General features: G+C 47.1%; 1 protein-coding gene across 1 annotated transcript; it reads left to right on the top strand.

Moving 5' to 3' along the window:
* The first annotated feature begins 263 nt into the window (after nucleotides 1–263).
* On the top strand, nucleotides 264–4837 carry LOC121142898. Its single transcript, XM_040753913.1, is given in 5 exon segments — nucleotides 264–2432; nucleotides 2435–2938; nucleotides 2941–3267; nucleotides 3270–4393; nucleotides 4698–4837. Coding segments are annotated over 5 exon segments (4143 nt in total). The 5' UTR covers nucleotides 264–295; the 3' UTR covers nucleotides 4749–4837.
* Nucleotides 4838–19193: the final 14356 nt, after the last annotated feature.

Genomic DNA, 19193 nt, shown 5'->3' with positions numbered 1-19193 from the left:
GAAAAAGTCATGGACTCGGGGCCACATGGACACCCTGACCAGGTGGACTACATCATCACCTGGGAAGCTCTGGTTCAGAAACCGCCTGCATGGGTCAAGCCGTTTCTCTCTGGAGTGGTCCCTCCCTCCCCCAAGTCTGCCAAACCATCCGCACCCTCTCTCCCTCCTCCCCTGACTCCACTCCCAGCCCCTACCCGCTCCCGATCCGCCCTATACCCAGCTCTTGTGCAAGCCTCTCCTAAGGCGCCCCCTCCCCAAACCTAAGGTCCTGCCTGCAGGGGAAGAGACTCTACTTATGGATCTCCTGTCTGAGCCGCCTCCATATCAAGAGGCACCCCACGAGGCGGCTAATGAAGCAGAGGCCATGCCTGCCGAACGCCCCGCTGCGACTGATGAGGCAGCCCCCTCACCTGTGGCAAGCCGCCTCAGGGGGCGGCGGGAACAGGCCCCTGCGGACTCCACCGCCATGCCTCTGCGTACCGGCCCGGACGGCCAGCTGCAGTACTGGCCGTTCTCCGCCTCCGATCTCTATAATTGGAAAAACAATAATCCTCCTTTTTCTAAAGATCCCTTGCAATTGATCTCCCTTTTAGAATCAGTCCTAGTGACTCATCAACCCACCTGGGACGATTGCCAACAGCTTTTACAGGTGCTACTGACTACTGAGGAGAAGCAGCGGGTCCTCCTCGAGGCGCGGAAGAATGTGAGGGGAGCGGACGGACAGCCTACCCAGCTCCCTAATGAGATCGATGCAGCCTTTCCCTTAACCAGGCCGGAATGGGATTTTAGTACTGAGGCAGGTAGGACTCATCTTCGTCTCTACCGCCAGTTGCTCATAGCAGGTCTCCGGGGGGCAGCTCGGCGCCCCACCAATTTGGCTCAGGTAAAACAGGTTTTGCAGCGAGCAGAGGAAACGCCCGCCGCGTTCCTTGAGAGATTGAAGGAGGCATACCGCATGTATACGCCTTACGATCCGGAGGACCCAGGACAAGCCACTGGTCTTGCCATGGCGTTTATCTGGCAGTCCGCCCCAGATATCCGTAATAAGTTACAGAGGCTGGACAATTTACAGGGGTATACGGTCCCTGATTTGCTAAAGGAGGCAGAGAAGGTATTCAATAATAGAGAGAGCCAGGAAGAGAGAGAAGAGCGTTGGAGGAGAGAAAACATTGAGAGGGAGGAAAGGCAGCGAAAGGAAATGGAAGAGAGAGAAAATGCCAGGGATAAAAGGAGACAGAGGGAGCTTTCACGGTTGATGGCCACTGTAGTGTCAGGACAGAGACAGCGGCAGGATAGACAAGGAGGAGATCGAAGAGGACCCAGGGTAGATAAAGATCAGTGTGCCTACTGCAAAGAACGGGGCCACTGGGCTCGGGAGTGCCCAAAGAAGCAAAGTCGGAACAGAAATACAAGACCCCAGGCCTCAGCTTCTCTCCTAAACCTAGAAGACTAGGGGAGTCGAGGCCAGGAGCCCCCCCCTGAGCCGCGGCTAACCCTACACGTAGGGGGGCACCCCGTCACCTTCCTGGTGGATACAGGGGCACAGCACTCCGTTTTGACCAGGTCTCCTGGCACGTTGAGCGGCCGCACGGCCTGGGTCCAGGGAGCCACAGGAGGAAAGACCTACCGCTGGACCACCGACCGGCAAGTGCAACTAGCGACTGGCAAGGTAACCCACTCCTTCCTCCATGTCCCAGACTGTCCATACCCATTGCTGGGTAGGGACTTATTAACTAAACTAAAGGCTCAGATACATTTTGATAAGACTGGGGTCAGCATCACTGACCCGTCGGGAAGGCCGTTGCATGTGCTCACCTTGTCCATAGAAGATGAGTATAGACTACATGAACGAAGCAAAAAGGCCCCAACCGATATGGAGGGATGGCTACTCAAGTACCCCCAAGCATGGGCAGAGACCGGGGGCATGGGTCTCGCCGATAGCCAGCCACCCATAATTGTGTCCCTGAAAGCGAACGCCATCCCAATCGCCGTAAAGCAGTACCCAATGTCCAAGGAAGCCAGAGAAGGCATAGCTCCTCACATCAATAGACTGTTGGATCAAGGGATCCTCGTACCCTGTAAGTCCCCCTGGAACACCCCTCTATTACCCGTCAGAAAACCAGGAACGGGGGACTACAGACCAGTCCAGGACCTCCGAGAGGTTAATAAACGGGTTGAAGATCTACACCCCACAGTGCCCAACCCCTACAACCTCCTTAGTGGGCTATCGCCTACCCACGTCTGGTATACGGTCCTGGACCTCAAGGATGCCTTCTTTTGCTTGAGGCTACACCCCAACAGCCAGTTGTTATTTGCCTTTGAATGGAGAGACCCAGCTCGGGGAATCTCCGGTCAGCTGACCTGGACAAGGCTACCCCAAGGGTTTAAAAACAGCCCCACTCTCTTTGACGAGGCACTACACCGGGATCTGGCCGTTTTCGGGTCCAGCACCCCTCTCTGATTCTGCTCCAGTACGTAGATGATTTGCTGCTGGCGGCTACGTCAGAGGAAGACTGTCGCCGGGGCACCGAGACCCTACTCCAGGTCTTGGGGAGTCTGGGGTACCGGGCATCGGCCAAGAAAGCCCAGCTCTGTTTAAAACAAGTGACCTATCTGGGCTACAAAATAAGGGAAGGGCAGAGGTGGCTAACTGAGGCCAGAAAGCGAACCATTCTGAACATTCCCGCCCCAAGAACCCCCCGTCAATTACGGGAATTCCTGGGAACCGCAGGCTTCTGCCGCCTCTGGATCCCGGGTTTCGCTGAGTTGGCCGCTCCCCTCTATCCCCTCACGCGGACCGGCATCCCCTATAACTGGGGAACGGACCAGCAGCAGGCCTTTGAGAATATCAAACAGGCCCTCCTACACTCCCCGGCCCTGGGACTGCCCGACTTGCTGAAGCCCTTCGAGTTATACGTTGACGAAAGACAGGGCTACGCGAAGGGGTGTTAACCCAGAAGCTGGGACCATGGAGGAGACCGGTGGCCTATTTATCCAAGAAACTGGACTCAGTGGCCGCAGGATGGCCACCCTGCCTCCGGATGGTAGCGGCGATAGCAATTCTGGTTAAAGATTCTGGCAAACTGACCATGGGTCAACCCCTTACCGTTCTGGCCCCGCATGCTGTTGAAGCAATCATCCGACAACCTCCGGACAGGTGGCTCACCAATGCGAGAATGACTCATTACCAAACCTTACTATTAGATACCGACCGAATCCGGTATGGGGCCCCGGTGGCCTTAAATCCAGCCACCCTCCTACCTCTCCCTGGCACCCCGAACACCATGATTGTCAGCAGATCCTGGCCGAGGTACATGGCACTCGCCCAGACCTCTCAGACTTGCCCCTCCCCAACCCTGAACACGTCTGGTACACGGACGGGAGCAGCTTCATGGAACACGGAGAGCGGCGGGCCGGTGCGGCGGTGACCACGGAAGATCAGGTAATATGGTCCCAAGCTCTACCTGCAGGAACCTCCGCTCAGAAAGCGGAGCTCGTAGCTCTGACCCAGGCTCTAAGACTGGCGGAGGGAAGGAGATTGACGGTGTATACCGACAGCAGATATGCCTTCGCCACGGCCCACATCCATGGCGAAATATACAGAAGGAGAGGTTTACTTACTTCGGAGGGAAAAGAGATTAAAAATAAAAAAGAAATACTAGCCTTGCTACAGGCCATTCATCTGCCGCGAGCTCTCAGCATCATCCATTGCCCAGGGCACCAGAAAGGGGACACTCCAGTTGCAAGAGGCAACAGGATGGCTGACTGGGCGGCGAGGGCGGCCGCCACTGAGGAAAAACGGGTCGAAGTCCTATCGGTTGACTCTAGACCTCATCATGGTGACTCCCGATGGGAATACACGGAACAAGATGTCAAGGCTCTGCACTCCCTGGGAGCACGGGAAGATCTAAAAACTGGGAAATGGGTGTACCAAGGAAAGGTAGTGTTGCCCTACGAAATGGGCCGCCATTTGATCTCCTGGCTGCATCGCCTCACACATCTCAGCTACCAGAAAATGAAAAAGCTTCTGGAACGGGAAGAAGAGGTCTACTTCTTTCTACAGAAGAACGATCTTCTCAAAGAAATCACCGAACGTTGTGACGCCTGCGCCAGAGTGAATGCTTCTAAAATCAAGCTGCCTCCGGGTATAAGAACCAGAGGTCACAGGCCCGGCACTCACTGGGAAGTAGACTTTACTGAAATAAAACCGGGCAAGTATGGATATAAATATCTACTGGTTTTTGTAGATACCTTTTCAGGATGGCCGGAAGCATTCCCGACAAGGCACGAGACTGCCGCTGTGGTGGCCAAGAAGCTATTGGAAGAAATCTTCCCCCGATACGGGATGCCCCAGGTAGTAGGGTCAGATAATGGTCCCGCCTTCATCTCCCAGGTAAGCAGAACAGTGGCCACCTTGTTGGGGATCGATTGGAAATTACATTGTGCATACAGACCCCAGAGCTCAGGACAGGTAGAGAGAATGAACAGAACAATTAAGGAGACCTTAACCAAATTAACGCTTGCAACTGGCACTAGAGACTGGGTCCTCCTGCTACCACTTGCCCTGTATCGGGCTAGGAACACGCCCGGACCACATGGGTTAACCCCATTTGAGATCCTGTTTGGGGCCCCGGTGCCCATTATTAATTTCTTAGGCCCCGATGTTTCTGACTATGCTAATACCCCTTCTCTACAAGCCCATCTACAGGCCCTCCAGCTGGTCCAGAAGGAGGTGTGGGAACCTCTAGCCCAGGCGTACCGGGACCAGAGAGACAATCCGGTCGTGCCTCATCCGTATCAGATCGGAGACGCTGTCTGGGTCAGACGCCATCAGACCAAAAACCTCGAACCTCGCTGGAAGGGACCATATTTGGTTCTGTTGACCACCCCTACCGCGGTAAAGGTTGACGGGATTGCCGCTTGGATCCACGCGAGCCACGTCAAGCCAGTCCGATCAGACGACCCTCAGCCGCAAGGAACATGGACAGCCCATCGCACCCAAAACCCTCTAAAGATAAGACTCTCCCGGGTTGTTTAATTGTTTTACTGTGCCTTGTGCGAGTAGAGGGGAGCCCTCACACCCCGCAGCTCTTAACTTGGCAGGTGTTCTCCCAGACGGGGGAGGTGGTCTGGTCTCTCTCAGGCTACCACGCGCCGGGTACCTGGTGGCCCACCCTCACTCCCGACTTCTGCCACCTGGCCGCCGGGCTGGAGACCTGGGATATCTCCACAGTCGGGGCTCATGAGATGACTCAAAATATACAGTCCCCCCGCCACCCCTAGGAAAGACCTGGCCACAAGGGTGCCGCAATCCTAGAGCTAGATGTCTCCTGGCACAAATGGACTTCTACGTCTGTCCTCAACAAAGACAGTCTCGAGCCTTAAGATGTGGGGGATACGAGAGTTATTTCTGTGCCAATTGGGGCTGTGAGACCACGGGGGATGCCTACTGGAAACCCAGATCATCCTGGGACCTGATTGAGATACACCGTAATTATTCACGGCCCCCTCTGGGCCGCTTTGATTGTGATCATGGCCCTGGTAGATGGGGCTCTTGGTCCTGTAAATCAGCTACCTGTCTCCCCCTCAACATTACCTTCACCCAAAAAGGCAAACAGGACTATACTCAGTGGTTAAAAGGAAAAACCTGGGGACTGAGATGGCACATGCCATGGGAAGATAGAGGCGTTATCCTCAGAATCCGTTTAACCTCCCAAACTAATTCGGCCCCTATCGGGCCAAACCCCGTGCTGGCGGACCAACGACATCCCTCCGACCCATCCGGCCCTAAGCCCGAACGCCTTCCCTCACCGAACGCCACCAATTCGCCCCCACCAGCACCACTGAGGCTGCCCAACCCGGCACGGGGACCGGCTTATAGGCCTTATCCAAGGGGCCTACCTAGCCCTAAATGGGACTCAACCTGACAAGACTCAGGATTGCTGGCTCTGCTTAATGTCAAGCCCTCCCTACTATGAGGGCACTGCAGTGGTCGGGAACTACTCCAACCACACTTCCCCACCGCCTACGTGTACCGAGGGATCCTCACACCGATTGACCCTAACTGAAGTCTCAGGACAGGGTACATGTCTAGGGAAAATTCCTCCCTCTCATACCCTCCTCTGCAACTCTACCCAGACCTTGGGCCCAGGAGCATACTATTTGGCCGCCCCTAATGGCACTTACTGGGCGTGCAGCACAGGTCTGACTCCCTGTGTATCTACCGCCGTTATGAACATGTCCCGGGACTACTGTGTCCTAGTCCAGCTATGGCCGAGAATTACTTATCATACCTCAGAATATTTTGTCAGCCAGTTCGAAGAAAGATCCCAACTTCGAATTAGAAGGGAGCCAGTCACATTAACGCTGGCCCTCATATTGGGGGTTGGGGGAATAGCGGCCGGGATAGGCACTGGTGCTAAGGCTCTCTCAGAAACCACCCAGTACCACCAACTGCAGACAGCCATGCAGTCGGACATTAGAATCCTTGAGGAATCAGTAACGGCCCTTGAGAAGTCACTCAAGTCTCTGTCTGAGGTAGTCTTGCAGAATAGGAGAGGTCTGGACTTATTGTTCCTTAAGGAAGGGGGATTATGCGTAGCTCTAAAGGAAGAATGTTGCTTCTACACCGACCACACTGGAATCGTAAGAGACAACATGGCCAAGCTGAGGCAGAGATTAGATCGGAGGCAGAAATTCTTAGATGCCCAACAGGGTTGGTTTGAGGGCTGGTTCAATAGGTCACCCTGGTCTACTACCCTAATTTCTGCCATAACAGGGCCCATAATGGTCCTCATTCTCATTCTGATATTGGGGCCCTGCCTTCTTAACCGTTTAACCCAGTTCGTGAAAGATAGGTTCTCTGTCATACATGCAATGGTTTTAACACAACAGTATCAACAACTTAAACAGATGGATCCAGAGTTAACTAAAGCACTTGAATGAAGGATTCCATTCAGTCACAAGAGAAATGGGGGAATGAAAGACCCCCTCCCGACATAGCCCACCAGGAACTGTCTGAGTTCACGCTAAGGTCGAGGGCCCCTGGCGCCTCGAGGGCTTGACAAACAGGATATTAGTGGTCGGCCATCCAGAACTGGGGAGTTAACACCGGGGAGTTTCCCATCCACAATGTGCCCGAGATGAAAGCTAAGTCAACCTCCTGCGACTTCCTTGTATTCAAGCCAGGTGGCCCCAGTCTAAATCTCTCGCCCCATTAAATTTGACCAACGAAAATCCTGTGACCATGCATCCGCTTTTGTACCCACGCTTTTCGCTATATAAGGCACCCCCGTTCCCCATCTGGGCGCGCTTGGTTCCCGAGACCAAGACGCCCGGGTACCCGTATGTGTGATCAATAAAACCTCTTGCTGATTGCATCCATACGTGTGGCCTCGCTGGTCCTTGGGGGGGTCTCTCAGATTGAAAGTATCCCTAGTACGGGGGTCTTTCAAACTAAACCCTGATCTCTCGGTAGAAAACCCAAAGTGTGTCAAAGACATTAATATCAGAGACAAAACTGTGGAACTGACAGAGGAAGACAGAGAAATCACTTCAAGATACAGTCAGGGACAATGTCTTCCTTAGGGTTTCTACTGCTGTGATGAAACAGCATGACCAAAAAGCAACTTGGGAAGGAATGGTTTCTTTGGTTTACACTTTCACATCGCTGTTCATCAGTGAAGGAAGTCAGGACAGGAGCTCAAACAGGGCAGGGTCCTGGAAACAACTGATGCAGAGACTACGGAGGGGTGCTGCTTACTGGCTTGCTTCCCACAGCTTGCTCAACCTGCTTTCTTATAGAACCCAGGACCACCAGTCCAGGTGTGGTACCACCCACAATGGGCTGGGCCCTCTCACACCATCACTAACCAAGAAAATGTCCACTTGGCTCCCCATGCCTTCTGCTTGAGGTGAGTGTGGGGCCCACTAAGGCCCAAGTCCCCCCCTCACCCTCCTCGGAACTTCCTGGGTTGGCTTCGACTGCAGTGGACCTGTCCAGACAGGACGGACCATCTGGAGACTGCTCACATTGTAGTCCTGCCCCCAACTCTGCTTGAGGCGAGTGTGGGCCTGCTCAGACCGAACTCCACCCCCCACCAATCCTCTCCTTGGAAATTCCTGGGTTGGCTCCTCTCATAGTGGACCCGCCCTGGGCACATAGGACCATCCCAGGCCTGACCTCATCACAGTCCTGGCCCCCCCACGCCCTCTGCTTGAGAACTCCAAAAGAGCTGGGACCATCCAGAGTTGCTGACATTGAAGTCTTGACCCACCTACACCCATTGGGAGATGACAGGAGAGAGAGACTTCACCTGCACCCACACGAAGGGATGGGAAGACTACAGTATAAGAACATATTCAACAATAGAAAGACCAATTCGATACTACCAGAATCTAGGGACTCTACACCAGCAAGATCTGAGCATCCCAACAGATATGAAGCAGAAGAGAAGAAACATAAAAACAGCTTTATGAAGATGAAAGAGACCCTCAAAGAGGAAATGAGAAAAGTCCTTAAAGAAATGGAAGAAAAAACAAAAAGTACAGGAAGTGGAGGAAAAGACCAATCAAAAAATTCAAGAAACAAACAAATCTCTTAAAGCAAGGAAAGCCAAGAAAAAACAACCAAACAAGTGAAGGAAACAATTCAGACAATACAAGACTTGAAAGCTGAAATAGAGACAATAAAGAAAACACAGAATGAGGGAATGCTGGAAATAGAAAAGCTGGGTGAACAATCAGGAACTACAGATGTAAGTATAACCAACAGAATACAAGAGATGGAAGAGAGAATCTCAGGTGTTGAAGACTCACTAGATGAAATAGAGTCATCAACCAAGGATAATCTTAAGTCCAACAAATCCCTAACACAAAATATCCAGGAAATATGGGACACTGTGAAAAGCAAAACCTAAGAATAGGTATAGAAGAAGATGAAGAAATACAGCTCAAAGGGACAGAAAACATATTCAACAAAATCATAGAAGAAAACTTCCCTAACCTAAAGAAGGATATGCCTATGAAAGTATAAGAAGCTTACAGAACACCAAATACACTGGACCATAAAAAAAAATCCCACTTACTGCATAATAATCAAAACACCAAACTTACAGAATAAAGAAAAAATATTAAGAGCATCAAAGGAAAAAGGAGGTCAAGTAACATATAAAGGCAGACCTATCAGAATTATATCTGACTTCTCAATGGAAACCCTGAAATCCAGAAGACCCTGGATAGATGTTCTACAAATGCTGAAAGACCATGGATGCCAACCCAGACCACTATACCCAGCAAGGCTTTCAATCACTATATCTGGAGAAAACAAGATATTCCATGACAAAACCAGATTTAAACAATACATATCCACAAATCCAGCCCTGTGGAAAGTTCTGGAAGAAAAACTCCAACCCAACAGTTTTAACTACACTCACAAAAACATACACAATAGATAATCTCACTATACCAAAAGCCAAAAGAAATAGGGAAGGGGATTCACACACAATACCACCACCAAACCCAAAACAAACAAGAATTAATAATCAATGGTTATTAATATCCCTCAATATCAATGGTCTTAACTTGCCTATAAAAAGACACATGATAACAGAATGGATATAAAGACAGAATTAATCTTTCTGCTGCATACAAGAAACACACCTCAACTTCAAAGACAGATGTTACCTCAGAGTTAAGGGTTGGAAAAAATTTTCCAGTCAAACAGACCCAAGAAACAAGTGGGTGTAGCAATCCTAATATCCAACAAATTAGATCAATCAAAAGAGATGAAGAAGGGAATTTCATATTCATCAGAGGAAAAGTCCATCAAGATGAAGTCTCAATTATGAACATCTATGTCCCAAATACAAAGGCATCCACATTCATAAAAGAAACATTACTAAAGCTCAAATCACAAATAAAACCTCACATACTTATAGTGGGAGACTTCAGCACCCCACTCTCACCACTAGACAGGACCACCAGACAGAAACTTAACAATGAAACAAAGGAACTAACAGAAGTTTTGATCCAATTGGGTTTAACAGACATCTATAGATCATTCCATCCAAACCCAAAAAAATATACATTCCTCTCAGCACCACATGGAACCTTCTCTACAATCAACCACATTCTAGGCAACAGAGCAAACGGATAAAAAAAATACGAATAAACCCCTGTATCCTATTGGATCACCATGCTTTAAAGTTAGAATTCAACAATAACACAAATTGCAGAAACTCTACAAACTCATGGAAATTGAACAATGCATAACTGCACCATTCCTGGGTCAAGTAAGAAATAAAAAAAAAAGAAAGTAAACACTTCCTAGAATTCAAAGAGAATGAAGACACAACATACCCAAATTTATAGGACACTTTGAAAGCAGTGCGAGGAGGAAAGTTCATAGCATTAAGTGCCCACATGAAGAAACTGGAGAATAGTCACACTAGAGAATTAACAGCACAACTGAAAGCTCTAGAACAAAAAGAAGGAAACTCACCCCGGAAGAGTAGACGCTAGGAAATAATCAAATTGATGGCTGAAATCAATAAAGTAGAAACAAAGAAAACAATACAAAGAATCAAAGAAACAAAGAGTTGGCTCTTTGAGAAATCAACAAGATAGACTAACCAAAAGGCAGGAAAAGAAAATGCAAATTGATAAAATCAGAAATGAAAAGGGGATATAACAACAGACACTGGGGAAATCCAGAGAATCATCAGATTATACTTTGAAAATTTGTACTGCACAAACATCGATAATTTAAAGGAAATGGAAAATTTTCTGGATAGATATCACTTACCAAAATTAAATCAAGAACAGATAAGCAATTTAAATAGACCTAAAGCCCTTAATGAAATAGAAGCAGTAATCAAAAGTTTCCCAATCAAAAAAAGCCCAGGACTAGATAGTTTCACTGTAGAATTCTACCAGAAATTCAAAAAAGAGCTAATACCAATACTCCTCAAAGTGTTCCACACAATAGAAGTTGAAGGGTCATTGCCAAACTCTTTTTACAAGGCTACAATTACCTTGGTAGCCAAGCCACATAAAGACACAACTAAGAAAGAGAACTACAGTCCAATATCACTCATGAACATTAATGCAAAAATACTCAATAAAATATTTGCAAATCGAATTCAAGAACACATCAGAGAAATCATCCACCATGATCAAATAGGTTTCATCCCAGGGATACAGAGATGGTTCATATATGAAAATCCATTAATGTAATCTACCATATAAACAAACTGGAAAAGAAAAACCACATGATCATCTCACTAGATGCTGAAAAAGCCTTTGACAAAATCCAGCACCCCTTCTTGAGAAATGTCTTAGAGTGATTAGGGATAACAGGAACATACCTAAACATAATAAAAGTAATATACAGCAAACCAAAAGTCAACATCAAACTAAATGGAGAGAGACTCAATGTGATTCCTCTAAAATTAGGAACAAGAAAAGGCTGTCCACTCTCTCCATATGTCTTTAATATTGTACTTGAAGTTTTACCTAGAGCAATAAGACAACAAGAGGTGATCAAGGGAATTCAGACTAGAAAGGAAGAAGTCAAACTTTCACTATTTGCAGATAATATGATAGTTTACATAAGTGACCCAAAAAAATTCTACCAGGGAACTCCTACAGCTGATAAATACATTCAGCAAAGTGTCAGGATACAAGATTAACTAAAAAAAAAAAATCAGTAGCCCTACATATACAGATGATAAATGAGCTGAGAAAGAAATCAGAAAAAGAATAGTCACAAACAACATAAAATATCTTGGAGTAATGCTAACCAAACTAGGGAAAGACCTGTACAACAAGAACTTTGAGTCTTTAAAGACAGAAATTAAAGAAGATACCAGAAAATGGAATGATCTCCCATGCTCTTGGATAGGTAAGGGTCAACATAGGAAAATGACAATCTTGTCAAAATCAATCTACCGATTCAATGCAATCCCCATCAAAATACCAGCACAATTCTTCACAGACCTTGAAAGAACAATCCTCAACTTTATATGGAAAAACAAAAGACCCAGGAGAGCCAAAACAACCCTGTACAATAAAGAAACTTCAGAGGCATCACCATCACTGACTTCAAGCTCTATTGTAGAGCTATTGTTCTGAAAACAGTTTAGACAGGTAAACCAAATGGAATCGAATGAAGACCCTGATATTAACCCACACACCTAGGTACACATGATTTTTGACAAAGAAGCTAAAATTATACAATGAAAAAAAGAAAGCATCTTCAACAAATGGTGATGGCATAACTGGATACTGACATGTAGAAGACTGCAGATAGATCCTTATCTATCACCATACAGAAAACTTAAGTCCAAATGGATCAAAGACCTCAACATAAATCCAGGCACACTGAACCTCTTAGAAGAGAAAGTGGGAGGTACCCTTGAACAAATTGACACAGGGGATCACTTCCTGAACATAACACCAGTAACATCGACACTGAGATCAACAATTAATAAATGGGACCTCCTGAAACTGAGAAGCTTCTGTAAGGCAAAGGACACAGTCAACAAGACAAAATGGCAGCCCACAGAATGGGAAAAGATCTTCACCAACCCCACATCTGACCGAGGGCTGATCTCCAAAATTTACAAAATCTCAAGAAGCTAGTCTCCAAAACATCAAAGGATCCAATTAAAAAGTAGGGGACTGAACTAAATAGCGATTTCTCAATAGAGGAGTATAAAATGGCTGATAGACACTTGAGAAAGTGCTCAACATCCTTAGACATCAGGGAAATGGAAATCAAAACAACTCTGAGATACCATCTTACTCCTGCCACAATGGCTAAAATCAAAAACACTTATGACAGTTTATGCTGGAGAGGAAGTGGAGAAAGGGGAACACTCCTCCACTGCTGGTTGTAGTGTGCCAACTCGTACAGTCACTTTGGAAATCAGTATGGGGATTCCTCAGGAAAATGGAACTCAGTCTACCACAAGACCCAGAAATTCCACCCAAAAGATGCCCATTCACGCAACAAGGATGTCTGTTCCACTATGTGCATAGCAGCATTATATGTAATATCTAGATCCTGGAAGCAACCTAGATGCCCCACAACTGAAGAGTGGATAGAGAAAATGTGGTACATTTACACAATGGAGTACTACTCATCGGAAAAAAACAATGGAATCTAGAAGACAGATCAGGCACCAGAGTGACCTCGAGTGATCTAAAGGGATAACACCAATTGGCAAGCTAAGCAATAGTGGAGAGACCACCTCGAATGCCCATTCCTGATAATGAACTTGATGTCTATAACCATCCAGGAGCCTTCATCCTGTGACTGATGGAAGCAGAGGCAAACACACAATCACTGAACTGAACCCAAGGAACCCAGTGACAGAGAGAGAGGAGTGATGAGCAAATTGGCAAAGATTGGGCTGGCAAAACTAGCAAAGACAGCTGATCTGAACAGGGGAGAGCTCTTGGACCCCAGACTGACAGTGGGGAGGCCAGCATGGGACTGATCTGGACCCCCCAAATGTGAGTGTCAGCGAGAAGGCCTGGGCAACCTATGGGGCCCTGAGCTGTGGATCAGTGTCTATCCCTGGAATACAAACAGTCATCATGTGCCTATAGCACAAAAAGGGATGCTCTCTCAGCCTGGACTCTTAGGGGAGTGCCTGGACCCTACCCGGAGTGAAATGACAGACTCTAGATATCCCCTATGTGGAAGGATTTGGCAATAGGGTGGGAGGGGGGGAAGGGGAGTGCGGGAGGAGGGGAGGGAGACGGAACTGGGATTGACATGTAAAACAAGCTATTTAAAATTAAAATAAAAAAGTAAAAAAAAAAACAATGGAATCTTAAAATGTGCAGGCAAATGGATGGCACTAGAAGAAACCATCCTGAGTGAGGCAACCCAGTCACAAAAAGACAAACATGGTATGTACTCACTCATATATGGATTTTAGATATGGATCAGGGGAGTGTCAGCCTACAGTCTCAGTGCCAGTGAGTCTGGGAAACAGGGAGGTTCCCAAGAGAGATGCATGGTACCCCAGAGAAGTGGAATGAGCCAAGATCTCCTGAACAGATTGGGAACATCCAGGGAGGTGAGAGGGAACCAGGAAAAAGAGAGGTGGATAAGAGGAGGAGAGAAGAAGGCATGGGGGAGCAGGAAGGTTGAGTCGAGGTAAGAATAGAGGAGACCAGGATGAGAGATACCATAATAGATGGACTTGTACAGCCCCTTTGGAAATCAGTATGGTGGTTTCTCAGGAAAATGGGAATCAATCTACCACAAGATCCAGTAATTCCACTCTTGGGCATATACCCAAAGGATGCACATTCATACAACAAGGACATATGTTCAACTATATTCATAGCAGCGTTTTTTTTTGTAATAGCCAGAACCCGGAAGCCACCTAGATGCCCCTCAACTAAAGAATGGATGGAGAAAATATGGAACATTTACACAATGGAATATTACTCAGTAGAAAAAAAAAACAAGGATATCTTGAAAATTGCAGGCAAACTGATGGAACTGGAAGAAACCAACCTGAGTGAGGTAACCCAGTCACAGAAAGACAAGCATGGTATGTACTCACTCATAAATGGATATTAGACACAGAGCAAAGGACTGCCAGTCTACAATCCATACCACCAGAGAAACTAGGAAACAAGGAGGATCCTACGAGAAAAATAAATGGTTCCCCAGTGAAGGGGAAAGGGACAAGAACTCCTGAGAAAATTGGGAAGGGGGGGGGGAATAGAGAAGGGAAGAAGAGGAGGGGGGAACCAGAACAAGAGGGATCAGGAAAACTGAGTCAGGGGAGGAATAGAGGAGAGCAAGAAAAGAGATGCCTTAATAGAGGGATCCAGTATAGGTTTAAAGAGAAATCTGGCACTAGGGAAATGTTCAGAGATCCACAAATATGACCCCAACTAAGAATCTAGGCAGTAGTGGAGAGGCTGCCTTTGATGCCCTTCCCCTATAATGAGATTGATGACTACCTTAATTGCCATCCTACAGCCTTCATCCAGTAGCTGATGGAAGCAGAAGCAGAAACCCACAGCTAAGCACTGACCCATTACTCCTGGAATCCAGTTGCGGAGGGGGAGGAGGGATGAGCAAAGGGGTCAAGACCATGCTGGAGAAACCCACAGAAACAGCTGACCTGACCTAGTGAGAGCACAGGGACCCCAGTTGTAAAGCTGGCGAACCAGCACTGGACCGAACCAAGCTCTCTAAATGTGAGTGTCAGCTAGGAGCCCTGGGCAAACTATGGGTCCTCTAACCATGGAACCAGTACTATTGCAGCCCAGATACACAGAGGAGGGCCTAGACCCTCCCCCAAATGATGTGACAGACTTCCTTGACACCCCATGGAAAGTCTCACTATCCTTGTGGAATGGGAGGGTGGATGGGGGGGCCAGTAGGGGACATGGGAGGATGGGAGGGAAAGGGAATGGGAGGATTGATATGTAAAATAAGATTTTTCTAAATAAAAAAACTACAAAAACTAAAAAAGAAAGAAAGAAAATGTCCTACAGATGGATCTTATGGAGTCATTTTCTCCATTGAGGCTCCCTCCTTTCAGACGACTCTAGCCTGTGTCGAGTTGACATAAGACTAGCCAGCACAGGCAACAGCTTTTTGAATGGGATGCTAATATCTCAGGAAATAACGGTGGGGCTTGACAAATGAAATCCCATAAAACTGAAAAGCTTCTGAACAGCCAAGATTCAAATGGCGGTGTAAAGAAACAGCATGCAGAACTAGGGAAAGAACTGGAAAGCATCGGAGATCAAAAGAGACAGTAATCTTATTGATAAACAGCCCATGATACTTGGTTCCATCAGTCCTAGCAATTAACATAGATCTCTGTAAGAAAAGACAAAGGCAGAAAATAGGTATGATGGAGAGCAAAAGGCATGCCAGTTTTAATCACTCCTCTCTCGTAGTTGACGTTTGGGCCTTGGCATGAGTGGTTATAGGGAATAAACAGTGTAGAAACCTAGGGGAAACACATGCTGGCTGGAAGAAATGATGAATGCAAAAACTCTGGGGTAGGAATGTATTTGCTGTACAATTTATATGTTTCTACCCTTTTCTTGCCTTGAACATAGATGACATGCATGTAACGTCTGCCGCTGTGAGGGCCATCTTGGACCCATGAGGTGACAAGCATATCGAGCGTGATATGAAATGGCATTAGCATGCTGAGAGAAAGAAAAGAATCTCAGTGTTCCTTGCATTCATTAAAAATCCACACCAGCACAATTAACTGCCTACTTGTGATGCCTTGTTGTTAGCAAACACACCCTTTTATTCATTAGTCGGTTTTTCCATTACTCGGGGCCAAACGCATTCTTAACAGACAAAATGCTGTTCAATGTGGTAAGGATTATTAGACTTTGATGATTTTTAATCTGAGGAATGGCGATTAAGAATTAAGGCAAATATGAGCATGGAGCCACTATACACTTTAATATTTCCCAAATGTAGCAGAGAGCGTACATTTGGAAATGTACATGGGGGGGTAGGGAATCATATCTATCTTCCATGTTCCGTAGAGGATCTCTTTGCCTGCCTTGTTAGGTCAGTGCAGGGACAGCGATAGTGAGTAGCACTGGTACCAAGGTTGATGGGCAAGGGAGAAAAGAGAAAATAGGAGGGATGGGCATCATGGTCACCAGAAGTAGAGGAGCCTGCTAGCTATGGCAGTCACCCTGTGACAACTGAGGTGAGGTCTCTCCAGTGAATGAGTTAACAGCCTGCATATAACAAGAGGGAAAGGCAGGAGAAGAGGGGAAATAGCTTTTGCCTGAGCAGTCAGGTAGAGGGTTACCTAGAGAATGATGGTGTGGAGTTCCACCATGCCCTATAGAGTTCCAGATCTTCGCGGGCTTTCAGACGTGGACTTCAAAACTACTGAACAGGCACACATGGACTTCAAAACTACTAGACAGGCACACAGGGACTTCAAAGAGCCCTGCAGACTACAGTTGTAAAAATGAACTCACCTGTGGGCATGCCTAAGGGGGGGGATGATGGCCACCTGAAGAGAGAAAGGGGGCACTTTCCAGTCATGTAGGCACTGATGGGGGAGGAAGATGAACCTCAGGAGGATAGGAGAGCATGCTGGGAACTGAGATGCTTCAGAAAGGTTGTTCCTTTACATGCTGATAAAGCCAAGAACAGACACGACAAACTCAGAAAACACAGTGTGTGTAGGTTAGAACCCCTCAAATTGGCTGGAGAAACCAAATTTAATTTTTTAAAATATTTTTTAAGGGCAACAAGATGGCTCAGCTGGAAACAGCACTTGACGCACAGGATGGCCTGAGTTCAATCCCTGGGACCCACGAGGTAGAAGGAGAGGACTGACTCTTGTAAATTGTCCTCTGATCTTCACATGTGGGCCATGGCATGAACATACCCTCCCATCCCAGTAAAAACAAACAAACAAAAAGAACAGACAACAACTAGAGGCGGTTACAACACTTCAGAGAGAAGCATACACCCCCTCCAGGGATTTCTTTTTTTTCTGTTCTCCCATCTCGCCCTGAAGACCCCTACCATTTTCCTCCTTTGTGCTACACAATTCTTGGGCTGCTGCCCCAAGCCATGTGTAAAGCCGGTGGTCTGGTGCTCAGAGGCAAGCAGCAGACACGCCCCTTGCTTTTGTAGCTTTCCTAACTGCTTTTCTCCAGGGTTAAAAGGAACTGGCTCATGGTCAAAGACAGTTATGACTTCTCTGCTTCCTGTGTGTCAAATCTTAATCCCTAGCATCGCCTTTATGTCATTCTTTTATTGAATTCACTTAGTTTCTCAATGGCAGTGGGAAGAGGCTGTTCGTCCGGGTTTATTTTAATGCATGGTGAGTAGTTCGTGTGACTGCACTCCACACATTCAGACGCTGTGAACATGTAATCATTTAAATGAACGCAGGTGCCGTGTGCTTACTTGCTTGCTGTAAGGCCACCCTCTGAGCTGCATGTGGCAGGCGGATGGCGAGCTTGGCTGTACACACTACATATCCTCATTTCTTTTTTATTTCATTCTCCTGCATGCATTTTCTTTACCTAATAAAGCACAATGAACCTCGGGCCCCAGCAGCAGACCGTAACCACCCTTGAAGCAAACAGAGAACCGTGAACTTGCAAATGTGAATTGTATTTTTAACTTTGGGATTTACAAAAAAAAACAAAAAAACAAAATCCATGCTCTTTAAAATTAGAAATTAGCACTTTCAGCAAGGTTTGGCACCCTGGAAACAAGGATGAAAGACATTACATTTTCTTCTGTGCCGATGCTCGTGCTTGAAGAACTGTCTCTCCTTTCACGTCCCTCCTGACAGCTCCTAATCAAGCCCCTGGGCTGGATAATGTAATCAACCCTGGCATATTTCACTGGTGCTGACTGGGACTGCATTATTAACATGACCATGTTATTTGATAATTAACTTCCTTTTCTCTTTCAGACAGGGACTAGAGCGAGTGAGATTGAGATGGAAACACTGAGGTTCTTTGAATCAACTCCAGAAGTGTTTGCATGTGTGTGAGTTTGGGCCCCACCCAGGCAGGATAAGGAAGCATCCATTCCCACTATTGGACCTCTAGCTACAAGTCTTTCAGTGCCATAAACACTGTTATGAAGAAAAAAATTCAGCACTGACCATTGGTTACCCCGGAGCACACCTCCAGCATCCAGGCAGGTGCTTCTCAAAAAATGGTAGGTGGCCACTTCATCAGATGCACCACGAGGGCTTCTCACGAGTGCAAACTCCTGTTCTCTGTCCTCTCAATCAAAGTCTCTGAAGGGAACCTGGGCTTTGGAAGAGTATTGATGTCTGATTGCAATAGCCACTGAATTCAGCTAGTTTACATTAGCCATCTTTCTTTCTTTTTCTTTTCTTTTTTCTTTTTGGCTTTTTGAGACAGGGTTTCTCTGTATTGTTTTTGGAGGCTGTCCTGGAACTAGCTCTGTAGACCAGCCTGGCCTCGAACTCACACAGAGATCTGCCTGCCTCTGCCTCCCGAGTGCTAGGATTAAAGGCGTGTGCCACCAACGCCCGGCACATTAGCTATCTCTCACCAATGATAATGCTCTCTCAGCCACATGCACTCATATCCACCTAGACATTTGTAGGTATAACCTTGGACCCTGCCAACCCCTGCCCTTTGACAATGCTATTCTTGAAGACTCTGCA

Source organism: Mesocricetus auratus, unplaced genomic scaffold (assembly GCF_017639785.1).
Source record: "Mesocricetus auratus isolate SY011 unplaced genomic scaffold, BCM_Maur_2.0 Super-Scaffold_100010, whole genome shotgun sequence".
NCBI lineage: Eukaryota > Metazoa > Chordata > Mammalia > Rodentia > Cricetidae > Mesocricetus > Mesocricetus auratus.
The sequence above is the reverse complement of the archived record's forward strand: the minus strand, read 5'-3'. Positions and strand labels throughout refer to the sequence as shown.